The 27,105-nt window shown below is 46.8% G+C and overlaps 1 protein-coding gene across 5 annotated transcripts in view; it reads left to right on the top strand.

The window, feature by feature from the left end:
* Positions 1–5,231: 5,231 nt before the first annotated feature.
* GPR161 (G protein-coupled receptor 161) overlaps positions 5,232–27,105 on the top strand; it is a 51,344-nt gene continuing 29,470 nt past the window's right edge. The window contains exons 1-2 of one of the 5 annotated variants that reach the window (XM_070267647.1): positions 6,027–6,164; positions 25,641–26,010. Coding sequence is in view for 2 of the 5 variants with exons in the window: in XM_005609634.4 (XP_005609691.2) it covers positions 7,283–7,313 (31 nt within the window). In the remaining 3 variants the exon portion in view is untranslated. Of the gene's footprint in view, positions 5,580–5,968; positions 6,165–6,389; positions 6,772–7,158; positions 7,314–25,640; positions 26,011–27,105 lie in introns of those variants that run through there. The other 4 variants (XM_023640506.2, XM_023640507.2, XM_070267648.1 and 1 more) reach the window with 4 other exon arrangements.

Here is a 27,105-nt window from a genome sequence, read left to right as displayed (position 1 = left end):
CCCAGCCACGTGCATCAGATCACCTGGGATATTTGGCAAGATGCAGAATTCTGGGGTCCCCCCTCAGACCTGCCATATTCGTTAGAGGAAGAGTTCTCCAATCTAACACACCTGTTAAAACAAATAACACATATTTTGTAACAACCTTTTGATATCTGGAATGAAATTCATAATGACGTAATCTACCTACATATAGAATTTCGAAACTTTAATGTGATACTTTTAAAAACAAAATATTGTGAATAAGATTTTTTTTTTTAAAGATCGGTACCTGTGCTAACATCCATTGCCAATCTTTTTTTTTTCTCCTTCTTCTCCCCACAGCCCCCGAGTACATAGTTGTGTGTTCTAGTTGTGAATGCTTCTGGTTGTTGCATGTGGGACGCTGCCTCAGTGTGGCCTGGTGAGCGGTGCCATATCCGCGCCAGGGGTCTGAACCAGAGAAACCCCTGGGCCACTGAAGCAGAGTGCGTGAACTTAACCACTTGGCCACGGGGCCAGCCCCTAATGTGATACTCTTAATATTAGTAACAATAGGGAGTGATTATATCACTCTTTTATCCATGGCTGTCATCTGTCCCAGAGAAAACCCAAAGGCTCTGTAAGACCCCGCACCATCTGGCCCCCTATTTCCTCTCTGAACTCCTGTCCTAATCCTCTACCTCTTACTCACAAGGCACCCTGGTCTCCTCATTGTCCCTTAAACAACCAAGAAATGTTGGCTCCTCCAAACCTTTGCGCTGGCTGCTCTCCATGCCTGGAACACTCTTCCTCAGACGTCTCCTTGCCTGACTCTCTCACTTCCTTCGAGTCTTTTCTCAAAAGACACCTCAGTGAAGTTTGTCTGATTGCAATCTTCAAAATTACAAGCCCGACCCCTGCTCCTGACACTTCTTTTCCCCTTCTTGGCTTTTTCTTAGCACTTTTCACTCTCTACAACAGAATGTATTTTGTTTTTTATTGCCGCCTGCCCCAATATAAGCTCCATGATGACAGGGTTTTTTGTCTTTCTTGTTTACTGTTAGAATAAGAGCGCCAGGCGCTGGCACATAATGCGTATTCAGAAAAGAGTTGTTGAATGAATGAATGAACAACTAAATAATACTCATTTCAACATGTCAACCCTACTAGATAATATTATGAAGTGGCCAGACACTTGCAGCTATAGGTAGATCACTGTGATGTGACAGATAAATGCAGAAGGATCACTTGATTTGTGTTGGTGAAATGATAAGTGGCATTGTTAACAGTGATGGGATTTTCCAAGATGATGAACACGTCTTGATGAGGCTTGAAGAAATCAAAGTACACTCTCCCCTCAATTTATGCAGTAACGGCATTCCTGGACAAACGGGTGTGTAACAAAACCACCCACAAAACCCACCCTGTGCTTAGATGTAAAATAGTTTGATTCTAGACTTAGAAAATTGTAAGCAGTTTCTCATGGGTCTTTCAAAAGTCACACGTGAGAGGAATTATTCTTTTTGGGGTGCACTGCAAGGCATCTGGTCTCTTTGGTCCCCACCCACTAAATGCCTGCTAATCATTGTGACAACCCCAAAATGTCCTCACAGATTTTCAAAATGTCATATTGAGAACTGAGTTAGACGCTTTCTGTTCCAAGTAACAGAGAAATGAACCTATTTGGCTTAATAAAAAATATTGATTGGCTCCCGGAACTGATCAGTCAGGGTATGTCTACTTTAGGGAAGGCTTTCTCCAAGATCAAATAGTTCAGCCGGGACCTAAACTCGCCTGTTCTCACCCCACCCCCTCTTCCCTACTCCGCTTCCTATGTTTTGGTTCCACCCAGTATTCTCAGCAAAATGTCCTTGAGTCTTCATTCTGACCTGTCTGCACCCCTGAACCAATCATGTGGTGGAAAAGGATGGGAAATGCTGACAGAGTCCACCCCTGAGCCGGGGGAGAGGTCACTCCTACGCAAACCCTCTGCCTGACCCCCAGGCGCAAGCAATGATTTCCAAAGGAAATTTGAGGGCGCGCTCCCCGCAGGAGAGGGAATGGATGCTGAACAGCAAACAGCAGCTGTCCACAAGTCCTAAAGAGTCAGCATCTCGGGGAATGCAGCCTGAAACTCAGCATTTTAACGAACTCCCCAAGGGATTCTTTTATTTTAAAAGAGTGTTATTGAGACGTAATTTACATACCATAAAGTTCATCCACTTAAAATGTACGATTCACTGGTTTTTAGTATATTCACAGAGTTGTGCAGCCATCACTGTAATCTAATTTTAGAACATTTTCATCAACTCCAAAAGAAACTTGGTACCCATTAGCAGTCACTCCCCATACCATTCCACCCCCAGTCCTTGGCAGTCACTAATCTCTCTGTCTCTATAGATTTATCTATTCTGGATATTTCATATAAATGGAATAATATAATCTGTGGCCTTTTGGGACTGGCTTCTTTCACTTAGCATAAATATTGTTTTCAAGTTTCATCCCTGTTGTGGCATGTGTCAGTACCTCTTCCCTTTTCATGGCTGAGTAATATTCCATTGTGTGGATAGACCACATCTTGTTTATCTATTCATCAATTGATGGACATTTGGGTTTTTTTTCACTTTTTTGGCTATTATGAATAATGCTGCTACGAAAATTAGTATACAGATTTTTATGTTGACGTATGTTTTTATTTCTCTTGGATAGAGATCCAGAAGTAGAATTGCTGGGTCATATGGTCACTCCATGTTTAACACTTTGAGGAACTGCCAAACTGTTTGCTAAAGTGGCTGCATCATTTCACATTCCCACCAGCAATGTACAAAGGTTCTAATTTCTCTACGTCTTCCACAATACTTGTTCTTTTCTCTCTCTTTCTTTTTTGTTTTTGCTGAGGAAAATTCGCCCTGAGCTAACAACTGTGCCAATCTTCCTCTATTCTGTATGTGGGTCGCTGCCACAGCATGACTGCTGACAAGCAGTGTAGGCCCATGCCTGGGAACCGAACCTGGGCCACCAAAACAGAGTGTGCTGAACCTAACCACTAGGCCATGGGGCTAGCCCCCTATTTTCTATTTTATTATAGCCATCCTAGTAGGTGTGAAGTGGGATCTTATTGTTTTGATATGCATTTCCCTAATGACTAATGATGTCCAGCAGCTTTTCCTGTGCTTATTGGCCATTTATATGTCTTCTTGGAAGAAATGTGTGCTCAGATCCTTTACCCATTTTCAAAACGGGTTGTTTATCTTTTTCATATTGAGTTGTAGGAGTTCTTGATATATTCTGAATATAAGTCCTTTATCAGACATATGATTTGCAAATATTTTATCCCATTCTGTGAGTTGTCTTTTCATTTTCTTGGTGTGTCCCTGGAAGCACTAAGGTTTTTAATTTGGATGAAATCCAACATATCAAACTTCTCCTTAATCACTTGTGCTTATGGTGTTGTATCTAAGAAATCTCCGAGGAATTCTTATATATCCAAAAGTTTGAGAACCAGAGGTCCCTGAAGACATACTTTATTTATTTTTACTTTTTCATTAATTTATTTAGAAAGTTTCACTGGGTTAGGCCCTCATCCTATAGTGGTGAATAAAGCAGATGGGGTTTCTGCCCTCTTGGAATTTGTCCACCAGTGGAGGTAAATTATAAACAAAGAAATAGAAAAACTAGATATAGATCATAAACTGGAATCACTTTTATACAGAAAAAGAATAGAGAGCGCTCAAGAGAGCAGAGATTAGAGGCCCTCTTTTAGACTGGTCAGGGAAGGCTTCTCCGAGGAGGTGACATGTAAGCTGAGCTGGGAAGGAAAGGAAGGATTGAGCCTGTGAAGAGCGGGGGAGTAACTCCATGCGGAACAGACCGCACACCTCACAGTTTTGCTTCGACAGTTTTATGTGGACTGCTGGATTGAAAAGACATTTTATATTACAGATGGTTCATTCTAGGTAGATTCTTCAGCCAGCATCTAGGATTCCCTTGGACGAGCCCTCTCATTATCTTAGTTCTGAAGTTTTGTGGAGGGACCCCAGAGAAAATGGCTTATGAAACTGATTTGGGAAAGGAGAATTATTATATAGCTTTCTCCTATTTTTTTTTTTTTAAATTTTGTACAAAATCACTGTCATGTTTTTCACAGGTCTGTCACCTATACAGTGACATATAGTGAAATAACTACTGTAATAATTTTTCTATGTTTTCTCTGCATTTAGTACTGCTCACATCTCAATATTAGCTCTAGAAGAAAAAAAGCAATCTTAAGGGAGCAATTGAAAAAATGCATTTGCTGGCAGCAATTTCTGTTCTTGAATGCACAGTAAATTCTGAGCTTAGAAGCTATGGGAAGAAAGCCTTTGTGATAAATAATATATTTGATAATAAGCAGCAGGAGAAAAAAATATTTTCAGTTGAAAAGCTCCAAATGAAATAGAGTAAGAATGGGAAGGACGTCTTTGGCATCATGAGTGGATATGGAGCTGAAAGAGCCATAATCGTTTTTGATTCTCATTCTCTCCATGCCAGGCTCTGGCATATATTTTCAGACTTTTCTTGCAAAACAGCTTTCAAAAGGGCTTACCTCTCAGGTTCCACGGCACTAGGTGATTTACTTATATTACCTAATTTCACCCTTTTTACTCTAGGCAGTTACGAGTATAGGCAGGCACCAGTATGCCTATTTTATGTATGAATAAGCTGAGATTCAGCAAGGTTAAATGACTCCCCCAGGGTCACAAAGCTTCACCAGTGTCTGAGTCAACGCAAATTAAAAAGTAACCGGGATTTCAGAATAAAAGTTTAAAACATTCTTGAGAACAGACTGTTTTAAGCTCCTTCAAGCATCTGGCTTGCTGGTGACCTAGACTCTGAAAGGAGTTTCCGCTTTCAGTTTTTGACCAAATAAAGCATCTATCCCATAGGAGTATTAAGGCATCCATTTACTTTTTGATTCCCCATGATCCTATTTGTCCCTGAGGACAAGCTGGGTGTTTTGGATGGTAAATTATTGTTCTAAATGGTGCCTCAGTGGCCTGATGATAAGAAGGAAGCAGCTCCCACAGTGCCAATCTGTAGACAAGGGAATAATTAACGCGTGTGTCAAAGCAGATGGATTTCAGAGGAATGTGAATCCTGCCCTTGGCACAGCATCAGTTTTTGCTGGAGTTTGGTGAACTGGGCTTTATAACTTCTTACCTGATTTTTCTGCTGCCGTGTTTCTCTCTCCTTCCTTCTTTCCTTTTTAAAGCTGTTTTCCTATTTCTTTCAACTTTTCGTCCGCTTGTTATAACTGCTGCATAGAAAATGCAGGAGGCTAGGGACGGTACAGACCGTGGGGCGTGAGGAAGGGGAAAAACATTATGAGAAGGAACTGTTCTGTCCTCTGAACCGGCAGCTCCCTGGTCTGTGTATTGTAATTATTGCTTCCCAGCCGTTTGGTTCAGAGCGAGAGTGGAGTAGACTGTAAAGATGTGTTTACGTCCGCCCGCCCATTCCCAGGGGCTGTGGGCCCCTCAAAGGCTGGCTTCGCGGTTGATTCACCGTGATGTTCCCGGGGCGCAGGACAGTGCCGGCACCAGGCAGATGCTCGTACACGTTGGTTGGCTGAATGAACGGTGAGCAGGAAATGCCAGGAGGGGTCCACGGCGGGACTGGAGGAGGAGGAGAATGGGGCTGTGCGGAGCTACGAGAGGAATCCGAAAGTCTAAGTGTGATGGAGAGAGAAATGGGAAGGGGACGTCCCGGAGACTGGAACTGGGACGGAGGAACGGGATCGGGAAGGCCTGAGCAGGGACCACAAAGGTTTACAGGAGAAAAGTGGGGCGAGCTGAGAGGGAAGGGCGAGACAAAGAGCAGCAGCCGCGCCGCTCGCAGGAAGAAACGGCAAAGAAGCGGCTGGAGGGGGGCGGCCGCGGAGGCAGGGCGTGCGGGCCCGGGCGGGGCGCGGCCGTGGGGGCGCGGGGGCCGTGCGGGCCGGGCCGGGCCGGGCGGGCGGGGCGCGGGCGCGCCGGAAAGTTACTTGGCCTGCGCCGGCCGGGTCCGCGTGCTGGCGGCGGGGCGGCGGGAGGAGCGAAGCGGGGCTCGCGGCTGAAACCCGAAACCTCGGGTCCCCGAGCGCGGCCGGGAGGAAGGAAGCGGCGGCGGCCAAGGCGGGGAGGCGGCCCGGCCGGGCCCTGAGCTGCCGCGGCCGCGGCTCCACGGTGAGCACCGGGCAGGGGCGGGGGCGCGGGCCCGGGAGCGGGCTGGCCGGGATGCAGCGGGCCGAGCATCGTGCGGGGCAGGCAGGCCGGGCCGGCGGGGTCCTCGCGCCCCTTCCCCCACGCCTCCCCGCCCCCACGGCGCTTTGCTTCCCCGCGCGCCCCCTTGGATGTAGGGGCCGTCCTCCCGGCGGCACTCCGCCTTGCTTTGGGGAGCCGGAGCTCTTTGTGGGAAGCTCTTGGGGGCGCGTCCCCCAGGGCGTCTGAGAGGCCCTTCCTATTTGCCGGCCCCACCTCCACTGCGCCGCCAGAAGCCCCTTTCCGAGACCCCCGAGAAGGGAGGACATCGGCGTGTGCCCCGGACTCGGCTGATAGGGGTCGTGCCGCCTCAGGCCGAGGGGCTTCAGGCCCCGCTCGGGGACAGGTGGGTGGGGCGAAGCGGCCTCGACCCTCGGCGGGAAAACGTGAGTTCCAGGTGAGCAGCATGCTCCAGTTCGGGGCTCAGGGCGCTGTCTCCCCGAGCCTGGGCGGGAGGCGCGCCCAGAAGTCGCCCGGCCAGCGCTGGTGCCGCGGGTCTCCTCTGCCCGCACATCTGCGAGACGGACATTCGGTGAGCTTTGTGGGGATTTGGCCAGCCTTCTGCGCCCTCCGGGCTAGAGCTTAACCCCCTTGCAACCGTTTGACAAAGGCATGTGCGATGAGAATGTCCGTTGGATAACTGGGATGTTTTGGTGCGTGTCAGAGAGGTCTGCTCTCCAGTAACCACACGGCCGTGCATTAGCATCACTTTGTATCACATCTTTGAGGCTATTTTTGTTCGTTACTGTACCTTTCCTGCATTTGCGAAGTGCTTTCAAGAGCAGGTCATGTGATTTTCCTCCCTCGAAGCAGGGAGGTGGTGTGGTTTTAGAGGGAAAGGACTTCAGTTCCTTGTGTCCACTGGGGGTAATGACCACCTCGGGCGAGCCTGTCTCGGCCGCTGGAGGCTGGGAGGACGAGCGTCGCTGTGCCTCCTCCCCAGCCAGCCAGCCCGCGTTCAGCCCGGCCTCTTCTGCGCCTGGACCTGGACCTGGCCGTGAGCTCGGGAGCCTACTGCGTGGGGAAATAGGTGGCTTTCCCTTATGATCCATCTTACTGCCGCCACTGAGACAGGTGAGGAGGGGTATTTCCCAAGCCCTCAGAGCAGAAAGAGGAGGTGGGAGGGACCTTAGCTCGTGCAGCTCGGGGCTCTGCATCCAACTCCCTGTAGCTGGGATGCGCGCCACCCCTTTGTGCCACTTCTTCCAGAGCGCCCTTCTTCCTGTCCCGGTCACACCCATCTTCTTTTGTACTTGTTAGATGCTTACAGGCACTTTCGTATACACTCTTGTTTCCTTCGCATAACAGCCCCATGAAGTGCCATTAGCTCCTTGTATAGGCGAGAAAACAGAGACTCCGGAGACGTGAAGTGCTCTGCTCAGCTGGTAAGGAGGCAAGGTTGAACTCGGGTCTTTTGACTTGGCAGTGCTTTTCTTGTGGCCTCCATCACACAGGTGGGTCCTTGAACTCAGGACATGGCGGGGAGGTTAGGGACCCCTCATAAAGAGGCCTTCTTGGCATTTTAGAAATTAAATCCAAGGCCTCAGGCACTAAGGTCCTTCTCTTTGTGTTGCAGCCTGTGCAGTAGAGTCTGAGACCAAGGAGGGCCGTGTGGTCAGAGGGGCTCAGCTCTTTGCTTAGGTTCCGTGGAAGGCAGAATGGGCTGAACTGGGACTGACCTAAGTGTCAGCCAAAGGAGGTACAGTGTAAACTGCTGCTGGCTGGGGCCCCTCAGGAAGCCTGCTTGCAGGAGGAGGGGGGCCGGCGGGCGGGGGGGGACTGTGTGCAGAGCACGCCTCCCCGTGAAGAGGCAGGTGCAGGGGCCACGAGGCTCCAGCACATTGTTGCCTGATCTGAATTTCGGGGGAAGCTGTTAATTTTTATGGAAAACCCCATGTTTTTAAAGTTGGGAGCTGACTCAAAACATTTTTAGAAATGTGCAGAGCAACCAAATTTTGTGTGCAGGCCGGTTGTGGCCTGACCTGAGACTGCCAGCTTGCAACCTCTGTGTCAGACCTTAGGAAGCACTTGCTGTCCTTCTCAGATGCAATAAAGCGTGACTGGAGGGGAGAATGCTGTCTTCTTGCTGTTTTTCTTTGAGAACAAAAAACATTGACCGAGCTGGAGATGGCTGTCGGTGTCCCTGGAGTGTGGAGGCAGGGTTGGCTTTATGACTCGGTGCTTCATTCATTCAGCCAGTACCGGTCTCATCTGTGAGTCTAGTCCCACACCAAGAGAGTGGTTCCAACTAGTTTTTATCTGTTTCCTTGGCCAGTTTGTGCACCCGGCAGGACAGAGGATGGCATTCATGGTAGATGTGTTCAGGGAGTGCTGGGAGCATAAGGAGTGTGGCTGGGGTAAAACATGACCAGGCACCTTGGATTTGGGATGGTGTTTGTGTTTTATTCAAGTAGCAGGTGAGAGAGCCCTGCACTGAGAGCACGGGCTGAAATCACACGGCCCGCCCCCCACCATGCCACTTTCAAGCCTTGACCCTGAGTAAGCAGTGGCAAGCATTCTGGACTATAGTGATTTTTCAAAAATATGAGTAATAAAAGATTTTAAAAATGCAGAGGTACATAGGAAACTAAATTAAAATCCTTTTTACCTCTCCTCCACTGCATCTCCCCACTTCAGAGGTAAGCACTGTAAGTGTATTATTCCAGTGCACAAATATGTGCTCACCAAGTCAAACATAGCTGAAGATGTAATGCATAATTTATTGATACTACATTTTAAAACATGATAAAAGTATTATCTGCATTTCAAACTTTAGAACAAACCTTAATGTATTGAATATACTTTTAAAAATACATAAACGGGCATCATATGTAGTTATATGCCCTGTGACTGACTTTTTCGACTTGACAGTATGACTTGGACATCTTCCAATATCGGTAGCATAGATGTACTTCATTCTTTTCAATGACTACATAGTATTTCTTAGCATAGACTCACTATAATTTATTTAAACGTCCCCTTGTTGATGGACTCTTAGATGTTTCCAACTTTATTATTATTATTATTTTTTTTTTGAGGAAGATTAGCCCTCAGCTAACTACTGCCAGTCGTCCTCTTTTTGCTGAGGAAGACTGGCCCTGAGCTAACATCCGTGCCCATCTTCCTCTAGTTTATACGTGGGACGCCTACCACAGCATGGCTGCCAAGCAGTGCCATGTCCGCACCTGGGATCTGAACCAGCGAACCCCGGGCCGCCGAAAAGCGGAACGTGCGAACTTAACCGCTGCGCCACCAGGCCGGCCCCCCAACTTTATTATAAACGATGCTGTAGTGAACATCTTTGTACATACATCTCTGTGTACATGTAGAATATTTCTGGACAAAAGTTATTCTTAGATGTGGAGTTCAAAGGGAATGTACATTTTAAACATTTATTTAAGCAGAATTCCCTTTGTTTATTGAGATCTGGAGATTGTGCAGAAAAAGAGATTGAATAGCTTTCTTAGGTGGACTTGTTTGGGGATAGGCAGTATTTGGAGTAGTATATTTGGGTATAGGTGGTATTTGGGGTAGGATGTTTGGTTATAGGTAGTATTTTTTGGGATAGGATATTTGGTTATAGGTGGTATTTGGGATAGGATATTTGGGGATAGGTGGTGTTTGGGGTAGGATATTTGGTTATAGGTAGTATTTGGGATAGGATATTTGGTTATAGGTGGTATTTGGCATAGGATATTTGGGGATAGGTGGTATTTGGGGTAGGATATTTGGGGATAGGTGGTATTTGGGGTAGGATATTTGGGGATAGGTGGTATTTGGGGTGGTATATTTGGGGATAGGTGGTATTTGGGGTGGTATATTTGGGGATAGGTAGTATTTGGGGTGGTATATTTGGGGATAGGTAGTATTTGGGGATAGGTCGTATTTGGGGTAGGATATTTGATGGGTGGTATTTGGGGTGGTATATTTGGGGATAGGTGGTATTTGGGGTGGTATATTTGGGGATAGGTCGTATTTGGGGTAGGATATTTGATGGGTGGTATTTGGGGTGGTATATTTGGGGATAGATGGTGTTTGGGGTGGTATATTTGGCAATAGGTTGTATTTGGGGTAGGATATTTGATAGGTGGTATTTGGGGTGGTATGTTTGGGGATAGGCAGTATTTGGTGTAGAATGTTTGGGGGTAGGTGGTATATATAAGGCACAACATTCAAAGCGTATAAAACATAACACCTCCCTCCCACTCTGGCCCTCTATTTCCTTTTTTGGATACAACAAATTTTGCCAGTTTTTGTGTATTCTTCTAGAGATAGTCCGTGCATCTATAGGCAAATAAAATGTATCTTCTGTTTTCTCCCTTTAAAGAATAAATACGGTAGCATGCTATGTACCTGCTTATAGAGTTTTAAAAATCTAACCTACATCTTCGAGAGTATTCCAGACCAAAATTATGTGCATTTTAAGTACTGACAGAGTCTTCCAAATTTGCCCTTAAAAAAAAAAGCTTAATCAATTTACACTTCCTAAAATTGCCCCATCAAATCTTTTTCCAATTTTTTCCATTGAAATGTTGTGATTTCATCAATTGGTGAGGTTCTTTCTAAATTCTGGACTTTAATCCTTTTTTTCTTAATGAGTCAAGCATCTTGCCTTTGATGTCTTCTTCCCCAACTTTGCTTATTTTACTTTTGATTGTGCATGAGTGTTTAATTTTTATATAGTTAAAGCTGTATCACTTTTCTGTGTCGCTTCAAGTTTACTGTCTTACCTAGGAAGTCCTCTCCTATCTCAAGGTTAAATTTTCCTAAATTTTCTCCGTTCTTTCTTTCCTTTATTTCATTTAAAAATATTTTAAACTACTGTTTCTTTTCTTTTACTTTTCTTTTCAGTTTCCCTCCTCTCCAGCACCAGGGAGGTCAGGGTTTGAATTTGCCTGTAGCATCTATATTTTCGTTCACTTACGTAGTGACTTTCTTCACCAGGTCTTAAGGATGAGCTCTTCTCTGGGTGGGAGAAGAGGGAGAAAGGGTATTCTGGACTTTGGAAACATTGTCATGTGCAAAGTCACGGAACTGGAGAACAGCAGTGGGTATTGGAGAACTTTGAGTGATTCAGGGTAGCTGAAGTGGAGGGTAGCTGCCAGTGAATGAATTCTGCGGGTGGCAGAGGATGACATGGTACAGCCGGCTTGTGCAGGGGACAGTCAGTCTGGCAGAGGTGGGGAGGACAGATGGGAGTTGGAGTGAGATCAAAGATTAGATAGAAGCGTCTGGTAGTCATCCAGGGGAAAGATGGTGAGGCTCTGAGCTGGGGTCATGGCTGTGAGGATGAAGTTTTGAGTTAGAATTTATGAGATGTCTGTGATAGGGAATGGAAGTGACCAACATTTATTGTTTTACATACGCTATTTCATTGAATCCTAGCAAGTCAGTATGGACATCCAAGGCTCAGATATGTTCATTATTCTACCCAAAGTCAGAAAGTGTCAGTCGGGCCTTAGCCCCGTTGATTACCTGGCTAGAGTGGTCTAGAATGTCCTAGGTTTCTGTCTTGAGTGATTTGAGTTAGGGTAGTGATTTCTTTTTTCTGGGGTAGAGAAAAACATGAAGAATAGTATATTGAGATGGTAGAAGCAGAGATGATGAATTCCATTTTACACATGTTATATCTGAGGTGCCTGGGTGTGACATACGGGAGGAAACATCCACTAGGTGGGTGGATATGAATCTGGAGTTGCAAAGAGTTGTCTAGGCTATAGATGGAGATTTTGGGGGCTCGTTATTTTAGTGGGTATAGAGAGGGAGCATAAAGAGAGGTGAGGTATCAAATAGGACTCTTTCTTTTGCAAGTGGTAGAAAATCCAGCTCAAACCAGCTTAAGCAGAAAGGAAAGTTATAGGCTCAGGTCACTGAACAGCTCAAGAGTGTATTTGGCTTCAGGCCTGGATACAGGCAACTACCACTGCAAGGGGAGGAGACATGGAGGGGGCAGCAGTTAACGCCCTCTGTAGCTGAGGACGGAGAAGGAGTGCCCCGGATGGCATCCTGGGAGACAGGGCCTTTGCCATCCTGGGAGACAGGGCCGGATGACTGCAGGTCACAAGGACTGGTAAGATGGAAAGGAGGGAGAGGCAGGAGGGAGCGGGATCAGAGCCCAGGGAAGAGGGAGTCTCAGAAAAAAGGGGCAATGTCCAAGGTGTCAGGTGCTGCAGAGAGCTCAGGGAAGGGCCCGTTGGATTCAGCCAGGAGGCCATGGGTGACCTTGCCCTGGACCAAGATAGTCATTTATTTCACCCTCTAGAGGGTTCATATTCCTACCACCCAACCCTGGGGATGGCTGGGTAGGACACAGGTGTAGTGATGGCAGACAGGAAATTTGGGCTTTGCCGATGGTCGTGTGTATGACTACGAGTAACTCACTTGACCTCTTTGGGCTTCAGTTTCATCATCTGTGAAATAACATGACTAGAATGAGTCCATTCTATGGCCTCTTTTAGCTCTAAGGTGTTGGAGATTAATGAATCTAATCACTTCTCACCACCTCTGCCACCACAACCCTGGTCTGAGCTGTTGCCTGTCACCTGGGCTGTGACAGCAGCCCCCTAACTGCTGTCCCTGCCCTCACGCTTGCCCCTGCAGTCTGTTCTTCACCCAGCAGCAGAGCGACCGTTTGAAAACATGGGTCAGTCACATCCCTCTGGTGGCCTCCTGTTACACGTGGAGTGTAACGCACATGCCTCACGTGGCGCATGAGGCCGTACGGGATCTGGCCCTGACTTCTCGGAGTCCCCATTCTCCTTGGCTCTCCCTCCTCTCCGGCTTTCTCCGTGTTCCTTACACATGCCAAGCTCATTCTGGCTCAGGGCCTTTGCAAGGCTCTTCCCTCGGCCTGAAATGCCCTCGCATCATTTTCTGGTCTCTACTCAAATGTCACCTCCTCGGACAGACTTTGCTGACCCCCCGACTCCTGACCCGCCCACCCAGGTCCTCTCCTCTTACCCCATTTTATTTCTCCTCCTAGAAACTACCACTCTCTGGAATTATTTTATATATTTATTGTTTATTTGTTTGCCGTCTCTGTCCCCTGCCCCTGAATGTAAGCTCCAGGAGAGGAGAGATTTTGACATCTTGTTCAGCCTGGGTTCCAGCTGTAGCGTAGAGCTCGGCACAGAGTAGGTGTTAGTAAACACTTTTGGCGGGTAGCTGAGTGAGGGATGAGAAGGGGAAGCTAGGAGTGTCTGGGAACCAGTGGCGATGTGTGACGGCGGGAGGGGACACCCCCTATTCTTCAGGGCTACGTATGATGGCATCTGTATCAGATATGGTCATCAGAAAAAAATTTATCCAGAGGGGACACTACTTTAAGCTATTTTAAAGTAATATTCTCAATTTTAGAAATGAGTTTAATTAGTTTGCTGGACTCTAGGAGGATAATGAGTAAAGCAAATAAGTAAGGGTAAAAACCAATTAAAGTAGTTATCACTGTTTATCTCGTGATAGAAGTAATCATCTCAGTCTTATTCTCAGCACAGCTTCTGTCTCTTCTTGGAGCACATGTGTGTGTGTTTATGGAGGGAGCTTTTTAAAAATTTTTCATTCATCTGTTTATTAAGTATATATAGTGAAAAATAAAGTGAACCCAAAGTGCTGCTTAGAAAGAGTTTCTCAGCCTCAGCCCCATTGCTATTTTGGGCTGGATAATTTCCTGTTGTTGGGGGCTGTCCTGCACATTGTGGGGTGTTTAGCAGCATCCTTGGCCTTAGGTGCCAGTAGCATCCTCTGAGATTTGATGACCGACAATGTCTCCAGGCATTTCCAGGTGTCCCTTGGAAATCTGGAGGGGAGGCAGAATCGCCCCTCCTTTGAGAACCACTGATGTAGAATATTGGGATAGTGACTGGGTTTGATTGTTATCTGGAGTCTTCTGTTTGGACATTTTCAGACCTTTCCCAGCCGTCCTGGTTCTCTTTAGCTTAAAAAGATAAGATTTGCTCTTTCAAGGTTGGGGTTGTGAGCATGGAGCAGCGGCCCCCTTACTTCAGGCGGAGGTAGATTAAAATTGCATGTTTCTCAGTCAGCTGGTCACCTGGGTGCCTGCAACCGTGACTCAGCCTGAGTGCCTGTGTCGCTGGTCCCTGAAGCAGCTCCTTACTCCTGGGGGAGCACTTTTCCATGGTGACTGAGCAGGTGGGCTTCTGGTCTTGAGCCCGGAGCCCCTGCTGGAGTCAGAGATGCTTCTGTTCCGTGGTCTCTGGCAATGCATCCTTTCTCTCTTCTGTTTCATTCACCTAAGTAGTCAAATGAAGCCTCCTTGGCTTTAATTAAGATTTGAAGGAGGAGGGGCTGGCCCCGTGGCCAAGTGGTTAAGTTCATGCGCTCCGCTGCAGGCGGCCCAGGGTTTCGTTGATTTGAATCCTGGGTGCGGACATGGCACTGCTCATCAAACCACGCTGAGGCAGCGTCCCACATGCCACAACTAGAAGGGCCCACAACGAAGAATATACGACTATGTACTGGGGGGCTTTGGGGAGAAAAAGGAAAAAAAAATTTTTAAAAAAAAGAGGAAAAAAGAAACTGATTTTTTTATGTCTTCAATAAGTTTCTTAAACATTTTTTGAGTTTGTCTTCTGACGGCCGCTCTACCAGCCGCTTTCGTGCATTACCTCATATATTCCTCTTGACAATCACATAAAGTAGGTTACTTGCACTCTCTCTGTCCTCATGGAGAAATTGAAGCTCAGAGAGGAGAGGAGACACACAAGGTCCCATGAAATTCAAACCTAGGTTAGGTCAAGATCCCCCAAAATATGTTCTTTCTATTGACTATCAGATCAAAGTAGATACTAATGAGTAGGAGAAATATAAAATATTATTTTCTCCCTCATGCAGAGTGCTGTTGGGAATTCAAAGGGGAAACTGAGGAAGAATTAAGGAGCTATGTGGAGGAGGAAGTATCTTCACCTAAAATAAAAAGTTGTGCAAAAACGTGCATGTCTGAAAGGATAAATAACGTATAAAAGGAAAACTGTAGATAGTAAGAGGTGGCGAGTGTCACTGTGGAGGTGGAATGTTCCAGAAAGCCTTCTTCAGAATTTTGCTCTTCAGGTGGACCTTGAGCTACATGTTAATCACAGTGTCAGCAAGGAGGTGAGTGGCCTGGGAATGGCTGATGGTAGCGACCGCCCAGCTTCCTCCCCAGGCCGCATGGAGCCACCTGCCCTTTTCAGGTGGAGAAGAGGCTTGGTTACGAAAAGCTGCTTGGAATCAATAACATTGTAAACAATGAATTTGAATGTTGTTGACCACGATAACATCTGGAGACACAGAGCAGTAATAGTTCACATATGTGCCAGACGTTATTCATTCGGTCTACAGACAGGAACTGCCACCCGCACTTCAGGAATGCCTGACTTGGAGGATGTGTTAAAGGATAGTTTATGGAGGAAATAAAAACAAAAGGGAAGCGAGACAGCCAAGAAATAGTAACATTCTACTTTGCTATGCAGGCCTGTGCAAATATCTTCTGAAATATACCTGTTGTCTCTTGGAGAAATTCATATTTTCTAGACTTAGCTTTTTGGAAAACTCTAAGTTAGTCCTTTGATATATAACATTTGTCTTCACTCCTGTATCTACCTTTCTGGTGTCATAAAATCCAATAGGACTCAACAATTTTGCTTTTAAATTCAGCGGTTTCCCTCTTACCACTTAAAAAGTGTGAAAGGTGGATGCTGAGCTCTGAGCTGTTTCAAGGGTCCTTCTTTTTCTGGAACATGCCACAGTTACCTGAGCCACACAAATACAGTGAGCGTGTCCTTGCCTGGCAAAGTGCTGAGAAGTTGAGAATCAGCCGTCCCCAGAGGCGCAGGAGGAAATGACACACGTATGACCGAGGCCACACCTGGAGAACTTGTGTGGGGGCCCTCCCTCAGGGCTTTAGTAAGCTGGACAGGGAAAACGCCAGGTAAGTATACTTTGCGTGGGGAAAAGGGGCGCCCAAGGTTGGAACAAGTTGCAGAGAAAGTGTGAAAAGGAAGGAGAGAGTCCGCCAGGCACATTTGGTGTAAGAGGATGGCATTCCCCCGGCTGCCTTGAGGAATCACTGTGTTTCGGGTCATCTAATAGAGTCTCGGCGGTAACCCACCAGCTGAGTGACTGTGGGCAAGCTCAGCAGCCGTCTTCGAGGTTTCAAAAGAAGGCGGTTGCTTTAGAATTGATCTCTAAGGTCTTTTCCAAGTCAAAATTCCATTTATCTTGGTATTTAATGACCTTGAATCATCATGAAAATCATTGTGTTTTGTATACTTTCTTTTAAAATATAGAGAAGTGAATGATAGATTTTCATGTATTTTGCTTGAAGGCTTAAAATTTACGTAAACTCTTTAGACTTTTGATGTTTTAACGTGATAAAACCACCAATTCGTAAACTCAGCTATCCAGAATGAGGCATTTCCAAGGATTAGCTCTAGTTTTAGTGCATTTTTGGAAGGGACATTGTTACTGGAGACCCTCTCTTTCTTTTTTCCCTTTTTTTAAAGATTGGCACCTGAGCTAAAATCTGTTGCCTATCTTCTTTTTTTCCTCTTCTTCTTCTCCCCAAAGCCCTCCAGTACAGAGTTGTATACTCTAGTTGCAGGCCCTTCTGGTTGTGCTGTGTGGGACGCTGCCTCAGCGTGGCCTAATGAGTGGTGCCTCGTCCAGGCCCAGGATCCAAACCGGCGAAACCCTGGGCTGCCAAAGCAGAGCGTGAACTTAACCACTCGGCCACAGGGCCCTTTCTTTCTAATGATTAGAATCTGTGGTTCAATATGGAGTTATTATGGGACAAGGTGAGCAAGTTAGGGTAATGGAGTTGTTTGCTCTGTGGGGTCAAGGGGAATGGGACGGGAGTAGGTGGGACAAGGGGATGGATGGCTATATGAAGACCCCATAGCACCAATCCTTACCAGCCGTTGGATTGCACCATAATATTCATACACAGCACAGTTTGCCTTCCTCAACATCTCTCTTCCCACCTTCGACCTATGTCAAGTTAGGATTGCTTTTTGCCTGTAAAGGGAAAGGAAACTCTACCCTAAAGATTTAACCAAAAAGAGTTAAATCTAGCTGGTCTGGTTGACTAGCCGTGGCTGGGCACAGTGTGTTCACAGTTTAGTAGGTGACTTGGCTTACTTTAGTCTTCCTGCTCTGATGGCATGGGACTTCCAGCCACCATGGTCATAAGAGGCTGCTTTACTTTCAAGCACTGAGTTTGAGTTCCAGTCAAGAGAGAGGGATAGGAAGAAGGGCAGAAGCCACAGCTGAGTCTGTCCCTTTTTATCAGGAAATGGATAGCCGTTTGCTACCTTGTAGACTTCTGTTGACTGGAACTGGGTCTAAAGGCCACCCAAGCTCTGTGCCACTGAGTATGTTTTCGTAGGCAAATTTGGTGCCCCACATTGAGTCAGGGTTCTGTTGGTAGGGGAATGGGGAGAGTGGATATTGACTGGACAATGCATGGTGTCTGCTACGTCTGCAAAAATAATTCTCTGAAGGCAAGAAATGCCTAGTGTGCCAAGATGTCCAGGGTCCCACTGTCATTCATATATTTATTTATTTATTACATATATTGAGTACCTTCTGTTTGTCAGGCACTGTTTTAGATGCTGACCAGAAAATTTACAGACCTAAAATTCTTTGCCCTCACGTAGCCTACAGTCTTGTAGGAGATAAAGACATTAACAAGATAAATAAATAAGTATACACATATGCACTAAGGAGAAAAAGTAAAGAGGGGAATGGGGCCATACAGTGTTGGAGAGGGGTACAAAATGTTAGGTGGCCTTGACTGGAAGGGCTTTGCTGAAAAGATGATTTAAGTTAAGACCTAAAGGAAGTGAGAGAGCAACCTACAGAGATATCTGGGGAAGGGCATTCTAGACATAGGAAACAGCAAATGCAAAGACCCCGAGGTGGACACATGCTTGACGTGTTTGAGAAATAGTGAGGAGGCCACTGTGGTTGGAGTAAGGAGTAATTTTTACTGTGCGGTTGGAGCAGTGATGGAGAGGCTGATCCTGTCCGGAGCTGCAGGTCTTACTCTGAGTGATACGGGAATCCTTTTGGGCTTTTGAGGAAAGCAGTGACTTCTTTCTTTGTTTTGACCTCCGTTTGAACAGGCGCCCTCTGGTCGCTGTGTTGAGAATGGGGGCAGTGGGGATGCAGGTGGGCTAGTGAGGAAGCTGTCTCAGTAGTCCAGAGGAGACAGAGTGTCACCTGGACCAGAGTGATGGCAGCGGAGATAGTAAGACGTGGTTGAATTCTACACACGTTTCAGAAGTGGAGCCAGTAGATTTGCTAATGGACCAGATAGGATATGTGAGTCAGGAGTGACTCCAAAGCATAGGGTCTGAGCAGCTGGAAGGATGGGGGCACCATAACAGGAGATGAAGAAGAACGTGGAAGGAGTGGGTTTGAGAGGGAAGAGATTTAAGTCTGGTTCTGGGCACTGTAGGCTTGTGATAGCCCAGTGGAGATGTCGATTAACCAGTTGGATGGACGAGTCGGCAGCCCTGGGGAGTGGCATTGGCTTCTCTTCTGGAGCAGGGCTCCTCACCAGACTCTTGGTCCAGTTGCCCGGTGAGTCACCACAGCCACGTCTGGCAGCAGCCTCCGGTAGCCTTGGAACGGTGGGCACTTCTGACCTGGCCTGACCCGGCTTTTCCTCTGAGTTTGCTGGGATCCCAGTTCTCGGCAGGATGGCCGTGGGCCAGTGTCTGTGGAGGCTTTCCCGAGGCTGCCCTGGAAAAGCTGGTGTTTCTGCTCTTCTCCCAGCCAGGAGAAGAGCGGGGTCCAGGCTGGGGTGTCCAGTGGCCTGGCGAAGGAAAGGCAGCTGCCTCGCGTGCAGCTGGAGAAGTTCTTTCTCTAGTCGGGTCTTGCCCGACCTTCGGGTGGCTACAGCCCCCCGAGCGCTGTGGTCAAACCACGGCGGCTTTCCCGCCCTTTCTCTTGGGGCTGAAGACTCTCCCTGAGTGAGTTGTCCTCATCATGACTTCGGCGCGTTGTTTGTGGATTTGCTGGGTCGCTGACGTGGCCCCTCTTTCCGTGTTGACCGGGAAACAGGAGGGCGATGCTGGCAGCTTTCAGAGTCGCTGGTGGCCTGGGGACAGGCCAGTGGCCCTTTGGCAGACATCAGCTGACGGTCTGTGGTTCTGAGTCCAGCTGGGCTGAGGACTGAGCGTTCCTCACGTTGTCCCACGTGCGCAGCAAAACTGCTGCAGGCGAGCGGGGGAGCGGAAGTCGTGCTTGTTTTAGCGTGTTATCTGGGGGCTGCGGCCCATGACGGTTTCATTCAGGGCGCTTTGCCTTGGAAGTCGCTGCTGGACTGGTCCCCTGTGAGGAGTCGGCCACCCAGACTCCGCCTCATCGCTGCCCGCTGCGGGAGGAGGTCACCCTGGGGACTGTCTCAGCCGCTGCTCTTCTCTCTTGGCGGGTGAGACGCCGTGAGGACGCCTGACCTCCTTCATTTCATGACTCTCCAAACGCTGTGAGGAGGCAAGTTAAAGAGAAGGTGCTCTTGTGTATATTTTTTCAACCTTTTTGTTGTGGTAAAATACACAGAATATAAAATTTACCGTCTTAGCCGTTTTTAAGAGCACAGTTCAGTGGTATTAAGGACATTCGTATTGTGCAGCCATCACCACTGTCTGTCTCCAGAACTCTTCATCTTGCAAAACTAAACTCATTGAACGACTTCCCCTTCTCGCCTCCCCTGGCCCCTGGCAGCCAGGAGTCTGCTCTCTATCTCTGTAATTTTGGCTAAGCACCCAAAATGGGTGGAATCACACAGTGTTTGTCTGTTTGTGACTGGCTTATTTCACTTGGCATAACGTCTTCAAGGTTCATCCATGTTGTAGCACATGTCAAAATTTCCTTTCTTTTTAAGGCTGAATAATATTCCGTTGTATGTATAGACCACATTTTGCTTATCCATTCGTTATTCAGTGGACACTTGGGTTGCTTTCTTGTTTTAGCTATTGTGAATAATGCTCCTGTGAACATGGGTGTTCAAATATCTGTTCCAGATCTTGCTTTCAGTTATTTTGGGTATATACCCAGAAGTGGAATTTCTGGGTCGTATGGTAATTCTATATTTAATTTTTTGAGGAACTGCCATGCTGTTTTCCGCAGTCACTATACCATTTTACATTCCCATCAGCGGTGCACGAGGGTTCCAGTTCCTCTGCATCCTCGCCAGCACTCGTTATTTGCTACTGTTTTTGTGTGTGTGATAGTAGTCATCCTAATGCGTGTGAGGTGGGAGCTCGTTGTAGTTTTTATTTCATGATCACTGATGTTGAGCATCTTTTCATTTGCTTATTGGCCATTTGTATATCTTTTTTGGACACAAGTTGTTTTTTTGTTGTTGAATTTTAGGAGTTCTCAATGTATTCTGAATATTAATCCCTAATCGAATATATGATTTGCAAATATTTTATCCCATTCTGTGGGTTGCCTTTTTACTCTGTCAATTGTGTCTTTTGATGTACAAATTTTTAAAATTTTCATGAAATCCAATTTGTGTATTTTTTTTGCCTGCGCTTTTGGTGTCATAGTTCAGAAATCATTGCCAAATCCAATGTCATGACTTGGTATATTTTTTATGTTATTCTCAACTCTTATTCCCCCTCGCCCCCGCATTTATTTACTTCTTGGATTCTTTCCCTCTTTCAATAAAGGAATTAGACTAATAGATCATAGCGGATTTTAGACTTAGTAGGTCTTTATTCACTCATGCCACAAACAGGGAGAGTGCTGCAAGCAGAGGACAGGCAGAAGCAAAAGCCAGCTGGGAATGGGGGCACATGGCACAGCTGGCCGGAGCAGAAGGTCCATGAGGGGTTGGAGCGTGAGAGCTCTGGAAGGCAGCGGAGGCCACTCCACATCCAGGCTCATCTGCTGTGACAAATGGATGGTTTGAAGGTGACCGGGAGTCTCACCACCGTAGGACCAAGCTGTAGAGCTGCCAGCTGCTGTTCTCCTGAACTAGGCACTTAACCTTTCTGAGTCTCAGTTTCCCATTTTACTCATTTAACACTTATGTGGTACCCAACACTGTTCTAATCCCGGTACAAGTGTTAACTCACTGATTTCTCCCACCAGCCCTGTGAGGTAGGTACTCCTGACCAGGAGTATTATCCCCATTTTGCACAGGGGGAAGCTGATGCCCAGAGAGGTTAAGTAACATGTCAAGGTCACAGAGCCAGCAAGTCGTGGAGCTGCGATTTGAACCCAGGCTTTCTAGTTCAGAGTTCATGCTCTTAACTGTATATTATGCTGCCGCTCTGAAATGGGGAGAAGAGCAGTTCCTGTCTTCAGAAATTATTCAGAAGATTGAATGAGAGGATGTATGTAAAAGTGTGTGGTGTGTTGCACACCGTTATGCAAATACCGATTATTATTAGTTAATAATAATTAAGTAACACTCTGGAAATGGGTGAGATTCTCTGGGGTGTAGGAGAAAGGAAGGGGTTGGGCTCTGAGCCTTGGGAAATGTCTGTGTTGTGGAGCAAGAGCTTGGTTTTGGAAAGACATTTGACAGACTCCCTGTGGACATCTTGTGGAAGGGTCAAAGACAGTGAAGCAGTCCGGCCTCCAGCTCCTACAGAAGGATGTTGGGAAGGGCAGTGAGGTACTCAGGTTGATAATGTACTTGCGGGGGACCAAAGTCAGGTCTGTAACACTGGCGAAGCAAGAATTCAGACAGGGCCCAGGAGGTCATTTGGGGCTCTGACTAGCTGCGTGTCCTTGCCCTGGCGCGTTTTCCCAAGCAGACCAGGGCTCAGACCTGCTCTCTGTGTGAAGTGAGAGGTTTGAACCAGGACGTTACTAAGTTTGTGGTGCCCTCGTGGGGACAAGAGCAGAGTGCACTGTGCACTGTACCAGACTCTGGCCTGGCTGAGTGGGCTCATCTCTGGGCTTTCAGAGGCCGAGTCACTGCAGCCACCGTCTTGGGAACAACTTCCGTGTGAGTGCCAGGGAAGGAGGGAGGGAGGGAGTGCGGGGAGGGGGCCCCAGGATCCTGTGAGGTCTGCTGGCTCTCAAGAGCTGTGTGGTCTGGTTCGTGGGTGGGATGGGGGTGGGGGCTCACGGTCTATCTCACTTACCTTAGTGCAAAGCGAGGTGATTGGTAGAACCTTCTTCCCAGCTCCATCCCCCGGCCGCCCCAGCTGGTGATTGATGTGTATAAAGTGCTTTGAGGTGCTGAGGTGCAGAGCCCCTGAGAGTACAGCCAAAACAGCTTGACAGTGACCTCACCTGGGCTTGTTTGAAGTGGTGTTTAGGGCTAGTTCCCCCTGGAGGGTTGTTTATTTGAACATCTTATGTAGCTACCTGTTGGCATTCCACTTCTTTAGACGAGGGCAGCGGGTGGTCCCTGCTTTTCAGGCTCTTCATAAAAATGGGAGGCTGCGGAGGAGGAAGTGAACACTGCCCCGTCCGGGATATTTAAGGAGATCAGAAGAGAAGCACATGCTGAAAGAAACTCCTTTCTCCAGCGAGGACTTCTGGAGGGGACTGGTGTGTCTTGCCCTGTCCAGCCGCCCCTGTTGGAGAGATGCCGACAGTGCTGCCTTCTCCTGACCAGCAGGGCCTCCCGCACCCGCGGAAGCTGGGCCTGTTGGTGCCCCATTTACCAGGGGTGCTGTCGAGGTGGGGAGGCCTCCTTTTCCTTGTAGTGGCTTGTGGACTGGGACACGGATCTCCTGATCCCAAAGAGACTGCGCTCCTGAGCGTGGAACGCTTCTCTGTGCTTCCCTGTGAGGACAGTCTGCCATACTAGGGCCCACCCGTCCACGGGTGCCAGTTCCATGGCAAGAGGCAAAGGGTAAGACGGTTTCAAGCAGGAAGCTGAAGGCAGATCTGTGCCTGAGGAGTCGGCCTAACCTTGAAAAAGTGAAGGTTCCTGGTACCAGTGTCTGAAGAGGTGGAGTCTTGACATGTGTGCAGATCGTGGTGTGTCAGAGTATTTATTAGTCAGGACTCTTTAAGTGGCAAGTGCCAGAAACCCGGCCGAAGTGGCATAACTGAAGGACAGAATGCACTGGTTCATGGAACTGAGAAGAATAAGAAGATTCAGAATTTCAGATTATTTCATCAGCGTTTGCGGATGGATTTATTGGCTCTTTGTAGGCAAGTCTGTCCTCCATCAGTTTCAGCCAAAGTCCTGGGTCGTGGGACCATGGCCCTGAAACACAGGAAGGGCGGTTTCTCAAAGTAAACTCTTCAAATGGTAACACTGGCCTGCAACGCAGGCTTATTGTGGGGCACACGCTGTTCTAGGCACCTCATACAGATGACCATGGAGTCACTTAGTCCTCACAGTGGCTCTGTGAAGAAGATAGAATTATTTTTATAGGTTAGGAAACAGAAGTCAACTAAGCTTGGGGAGCTGGGCTTCAACCCAGGCAGTTTGGCTCCAGGTCAGTACACTTCACCGCCATGCCACGGCACCTTCTGACAAATGTGGGCGACAGCCATACACGCAGGGAAGAAGTCCACCACAGGTCGATGGGAGTCAGAGAGTTCTAGGTAGAAACTTGAGGTGAGACCACAAAATAGCTAAATTTACACAGTTAAACAAGACAGGGATAACCCACCCTTACGTTGTAGTAATTCTGTCCTTGCAAAAAAGGAGTTACTAGAATTATTTCTTGGAAGTTACCTTGCAAAGCAGTTTGTCAAACACGATAGATTCCTGTCTCAATATTCTATAGGGTTGCTTTTTTTTTTAACCCAAAATAATATCGATCACTCACTTGAGTGACAAGATTTGGCTGTCAGTGACTTGAGGCTGTCCCCATGGTCTAATCCAGCAGATGATTCACTGTCTCTGGGAACAGTCAGGAAGACTGAAGGAATTCAAAAAGAAGAGTGACGTGACACACTGAGCCGTGACAGTAAAGACAAGCAAATGCACAGCCTTCCCCGGTGACCTGTCCGGGAGGGATAGCTGTCTTTATCGGGAATAGTTTCTGATACGTTCATTAAAACCTCGTGCGTGTTACAATCATGCTGTTTCTCGGAGCTGCAGCACGAGGCGCTGTATTTGGTCAGGGCGGGGCGTAGTGAGTGTGGGAGTTGGAGACACCTTTGTGTCTGGCGGTGGAACTGGCCGGGAGAGTGGGGATGTGAGTCACTCTTGAGTTTGCTTCCATCCGATGGGCCCTGGCTTGTCAGGCCCTGGGGAAGCTGGCTGCCTGCCAGGAAGCCTTCCCTGGCTGGGGCATTCCAAATCCTCTCGTTCTTTAGAGGTGCACCCCTGGGGGATGTGCTGGGGCTTGTGCCTTCCCCACGCCAGGCCTCCTGGCAGAGGCTGGGATTTTGGATTTTCCTGGGTGGGCAACTTTTGGCCTCCTGGGAGAGGTTGCACCGAGGACCTCAAGGATGGTGGCCAGCCCTGGGCTCTCCGATTCTGCAGTTCACTGATGTGCCTGCCACCTGGGCCGCTGCAGAGTAGCAAGGTCAAGCCGTGTTTTATTCCTTTTTTTCTGTCTTTTGGAATGATGTTTTGCAGCCTATTTTTATTCTTTTAGTGGTTACCTTTATAATGTTAACTCTAGTGTTTGACTTAACAGTGACAAAGTTTTGAAGGCTCGTCAGTCGTCATCAGATAATTATTGCGTTCCCTGCTGTGTTCCGGGGCCGCGTGTCCAGGTGCTGGGGAAGCAGCCAGAACCAAAGTCTCTGCCCTGAGGACTCTCTGACTTGGAATGTTTTTACTCCAACCGCACCTTTTAAGAGCTTCCATTTTGCATAGTATTTTAATTTCATCTTGTTTTCAAAGCTCCCAAATTAGCTACTTTTGTAAAATTTGTTGTTGACGTTTAACTTTTTAAATTTAAATTTAATTTAAAAAATTAATTAGAGAATTAAATTTAAATAAAAAATTTTTGCAGTTCTTCTTTAGATTTATCCACATATTTGCCAATTTCTTTTCTGACAGTTGATTCTTGCACCCCCACCCCTTAGTTCTAGATTTGGTTTCCTTAATGTTACAGAATTTTAGGGCAAGAGTTCTTTTCCTTAGCTCTTTCAATAGATTATTCCACTGTCTTCTTCAAAAGAAGAGTCTGCTGTTTATCTAATTGTGACTTTTTTATGGGAAATTTACTTTTACCATTTTCTCTATCTTGGCGTTTGTTAGTTTTCATTGTGATGTGCCTTGGTGTAGAATTTTTCTCATTTATTCTTAGAAGTTGATATGCTCTTTCATTCTGAGGACTCGTTTCTTTAATTCTAGAAAGTGTTCAGTCAGACCTCTAAATACTGCATCAAACTTAATGTAGACGGTGTGGGTCCAACCTAGTGTAAGGTGGTGGATATTTTTGCCTGAAGTAACAGAAACCCAGCTGAAAATAGCTTTAAAAACAATATTTAACAATGTGTTATTTCACATAACAGGAGGCCAGGACGAAGGTGACTCCAGGATTTAAGTCAGCAGCTCAAGGATCCAGTCTTTCTTCTTTCCACGCTCAGTGTGTTGGCTCAGCACCTCTAATGATCCCCAGATGGCAGTGCCGCTCCGTGCTCTCTTTGCCATTAGAGTCATTAGGAAAGGGTTTTCCTTCCTAATGTCTTTGTGAGATCAAAGCAGCTTTTCCCAGAAATCCCCATCCACCCTTCCCAGGCTTCTCCTGATGAGTTTGCCAGAATTGCAGGGAGAAAGGAAACACGAAGATTAGGTCAGACCAGTCAAGTTCCAGCTCCCAGCACTAGGGACAGGATCAGCCTTCTCTGAGTCACCGGGAAGAGGACTGGACACGGAAACAAGGTCAGGTCTCCCAGGAGGGAAGAAAAACTGAGAACGGTTGTTGGGTGGGCACCCAACAGTGTCTCCACCCACTTCTCTCTGATCTCTCCTGCTGCCACTTCTGTTGAATACGTGGGATCTTCTCATCCTGTCCTTCACGTATCTTGACTTTTATTTCATATTTTCGTTTTCTTAATCTTTTTGATTGCATTCTGGGTAATTTCCTCAGAGCTGTCTTCCAGTTCACCATCTTTCTCTTTAATTAAATCTACTATTTAGCACATCCATTGAGTTTTATTTTATTTTATTTTTATTTTTATTTTTTGAGGAAGATCCGCCCTGAGCTAACATCTGCTGCCAATCCTCCTCTTTTTGCTGAGGAAGACTGGCCCTGAGCTAACATCCATGCCCATCTTCCTCTACTTTATACGTGGGACACCTACCACAGCATGGCGTGCCAAGCGGTGCTATGTCTGCACCCGGGATCTGAACTGGCGAACTCCACACTGCCGAAGCAGAACATGCGAACTTAACTGCTGTGCCACCAGGCCAGCCCCTCCATTGAGTTTTTAATTTTGACCAGTAAGATTTTAATTTCTAGAATTTCTGTTTAGTTCTTTTTCACAATTGCGTATTATTTTTTCATGATGTCTTGTTTTTGCATTATGATTTCTGCCTCTTTTCCTTGTAAAGTTCTTAATTTTGTTTTATAGTCTCTTTCATATTCTTCTATCAATTCAAGTTCTTGGAGTTTTGATTCTCTTTTTTTTTTGTTTTGTTGATGCTCCCTCATGGTGAATGTTATGCTCTCACTTCCATGAAGTATTTGTTTGTTTTGTGAGTGTGGAAATTTACTACAGAACCATTTTCTCTTTACTTCTGCAAGCGTTAATTTTTACATGGATTTATTAGCTCGGACTTCTGTGCTATGCAGAAGATATAAATTTGGTACTCTCATCAGCATGGCACATGACTCAATGTTTGATTTCTCATGGAAAAATTTTTTAATGCTCCACCCAGAGCCAGAGGTAAATGACTATGTTTTTGCTGCTTCCCTTTGCCAGTGGGAGATGTTTTTCTAATCTGTTTTTCATGGAGGGAGCAGCCCTTCTAGAA

This window comes from Equus caballus, chromosome 5 (genome assembly GCF_041296265.1).
Source record: "Equus caballus isolate H_3958 breed thoroughbred chromosome 5, TB-T2T, whole genome shotgun sequence".
NCBI classification, from domain to species: Eukaryota; Metazoa; Chordata; class Mammalia; order Perissodactyla; family Equidae; genus Equus; species Equus caballus.
This window is presented reverse-complemented; position numbering and strand designations above follow the sequence as displayed.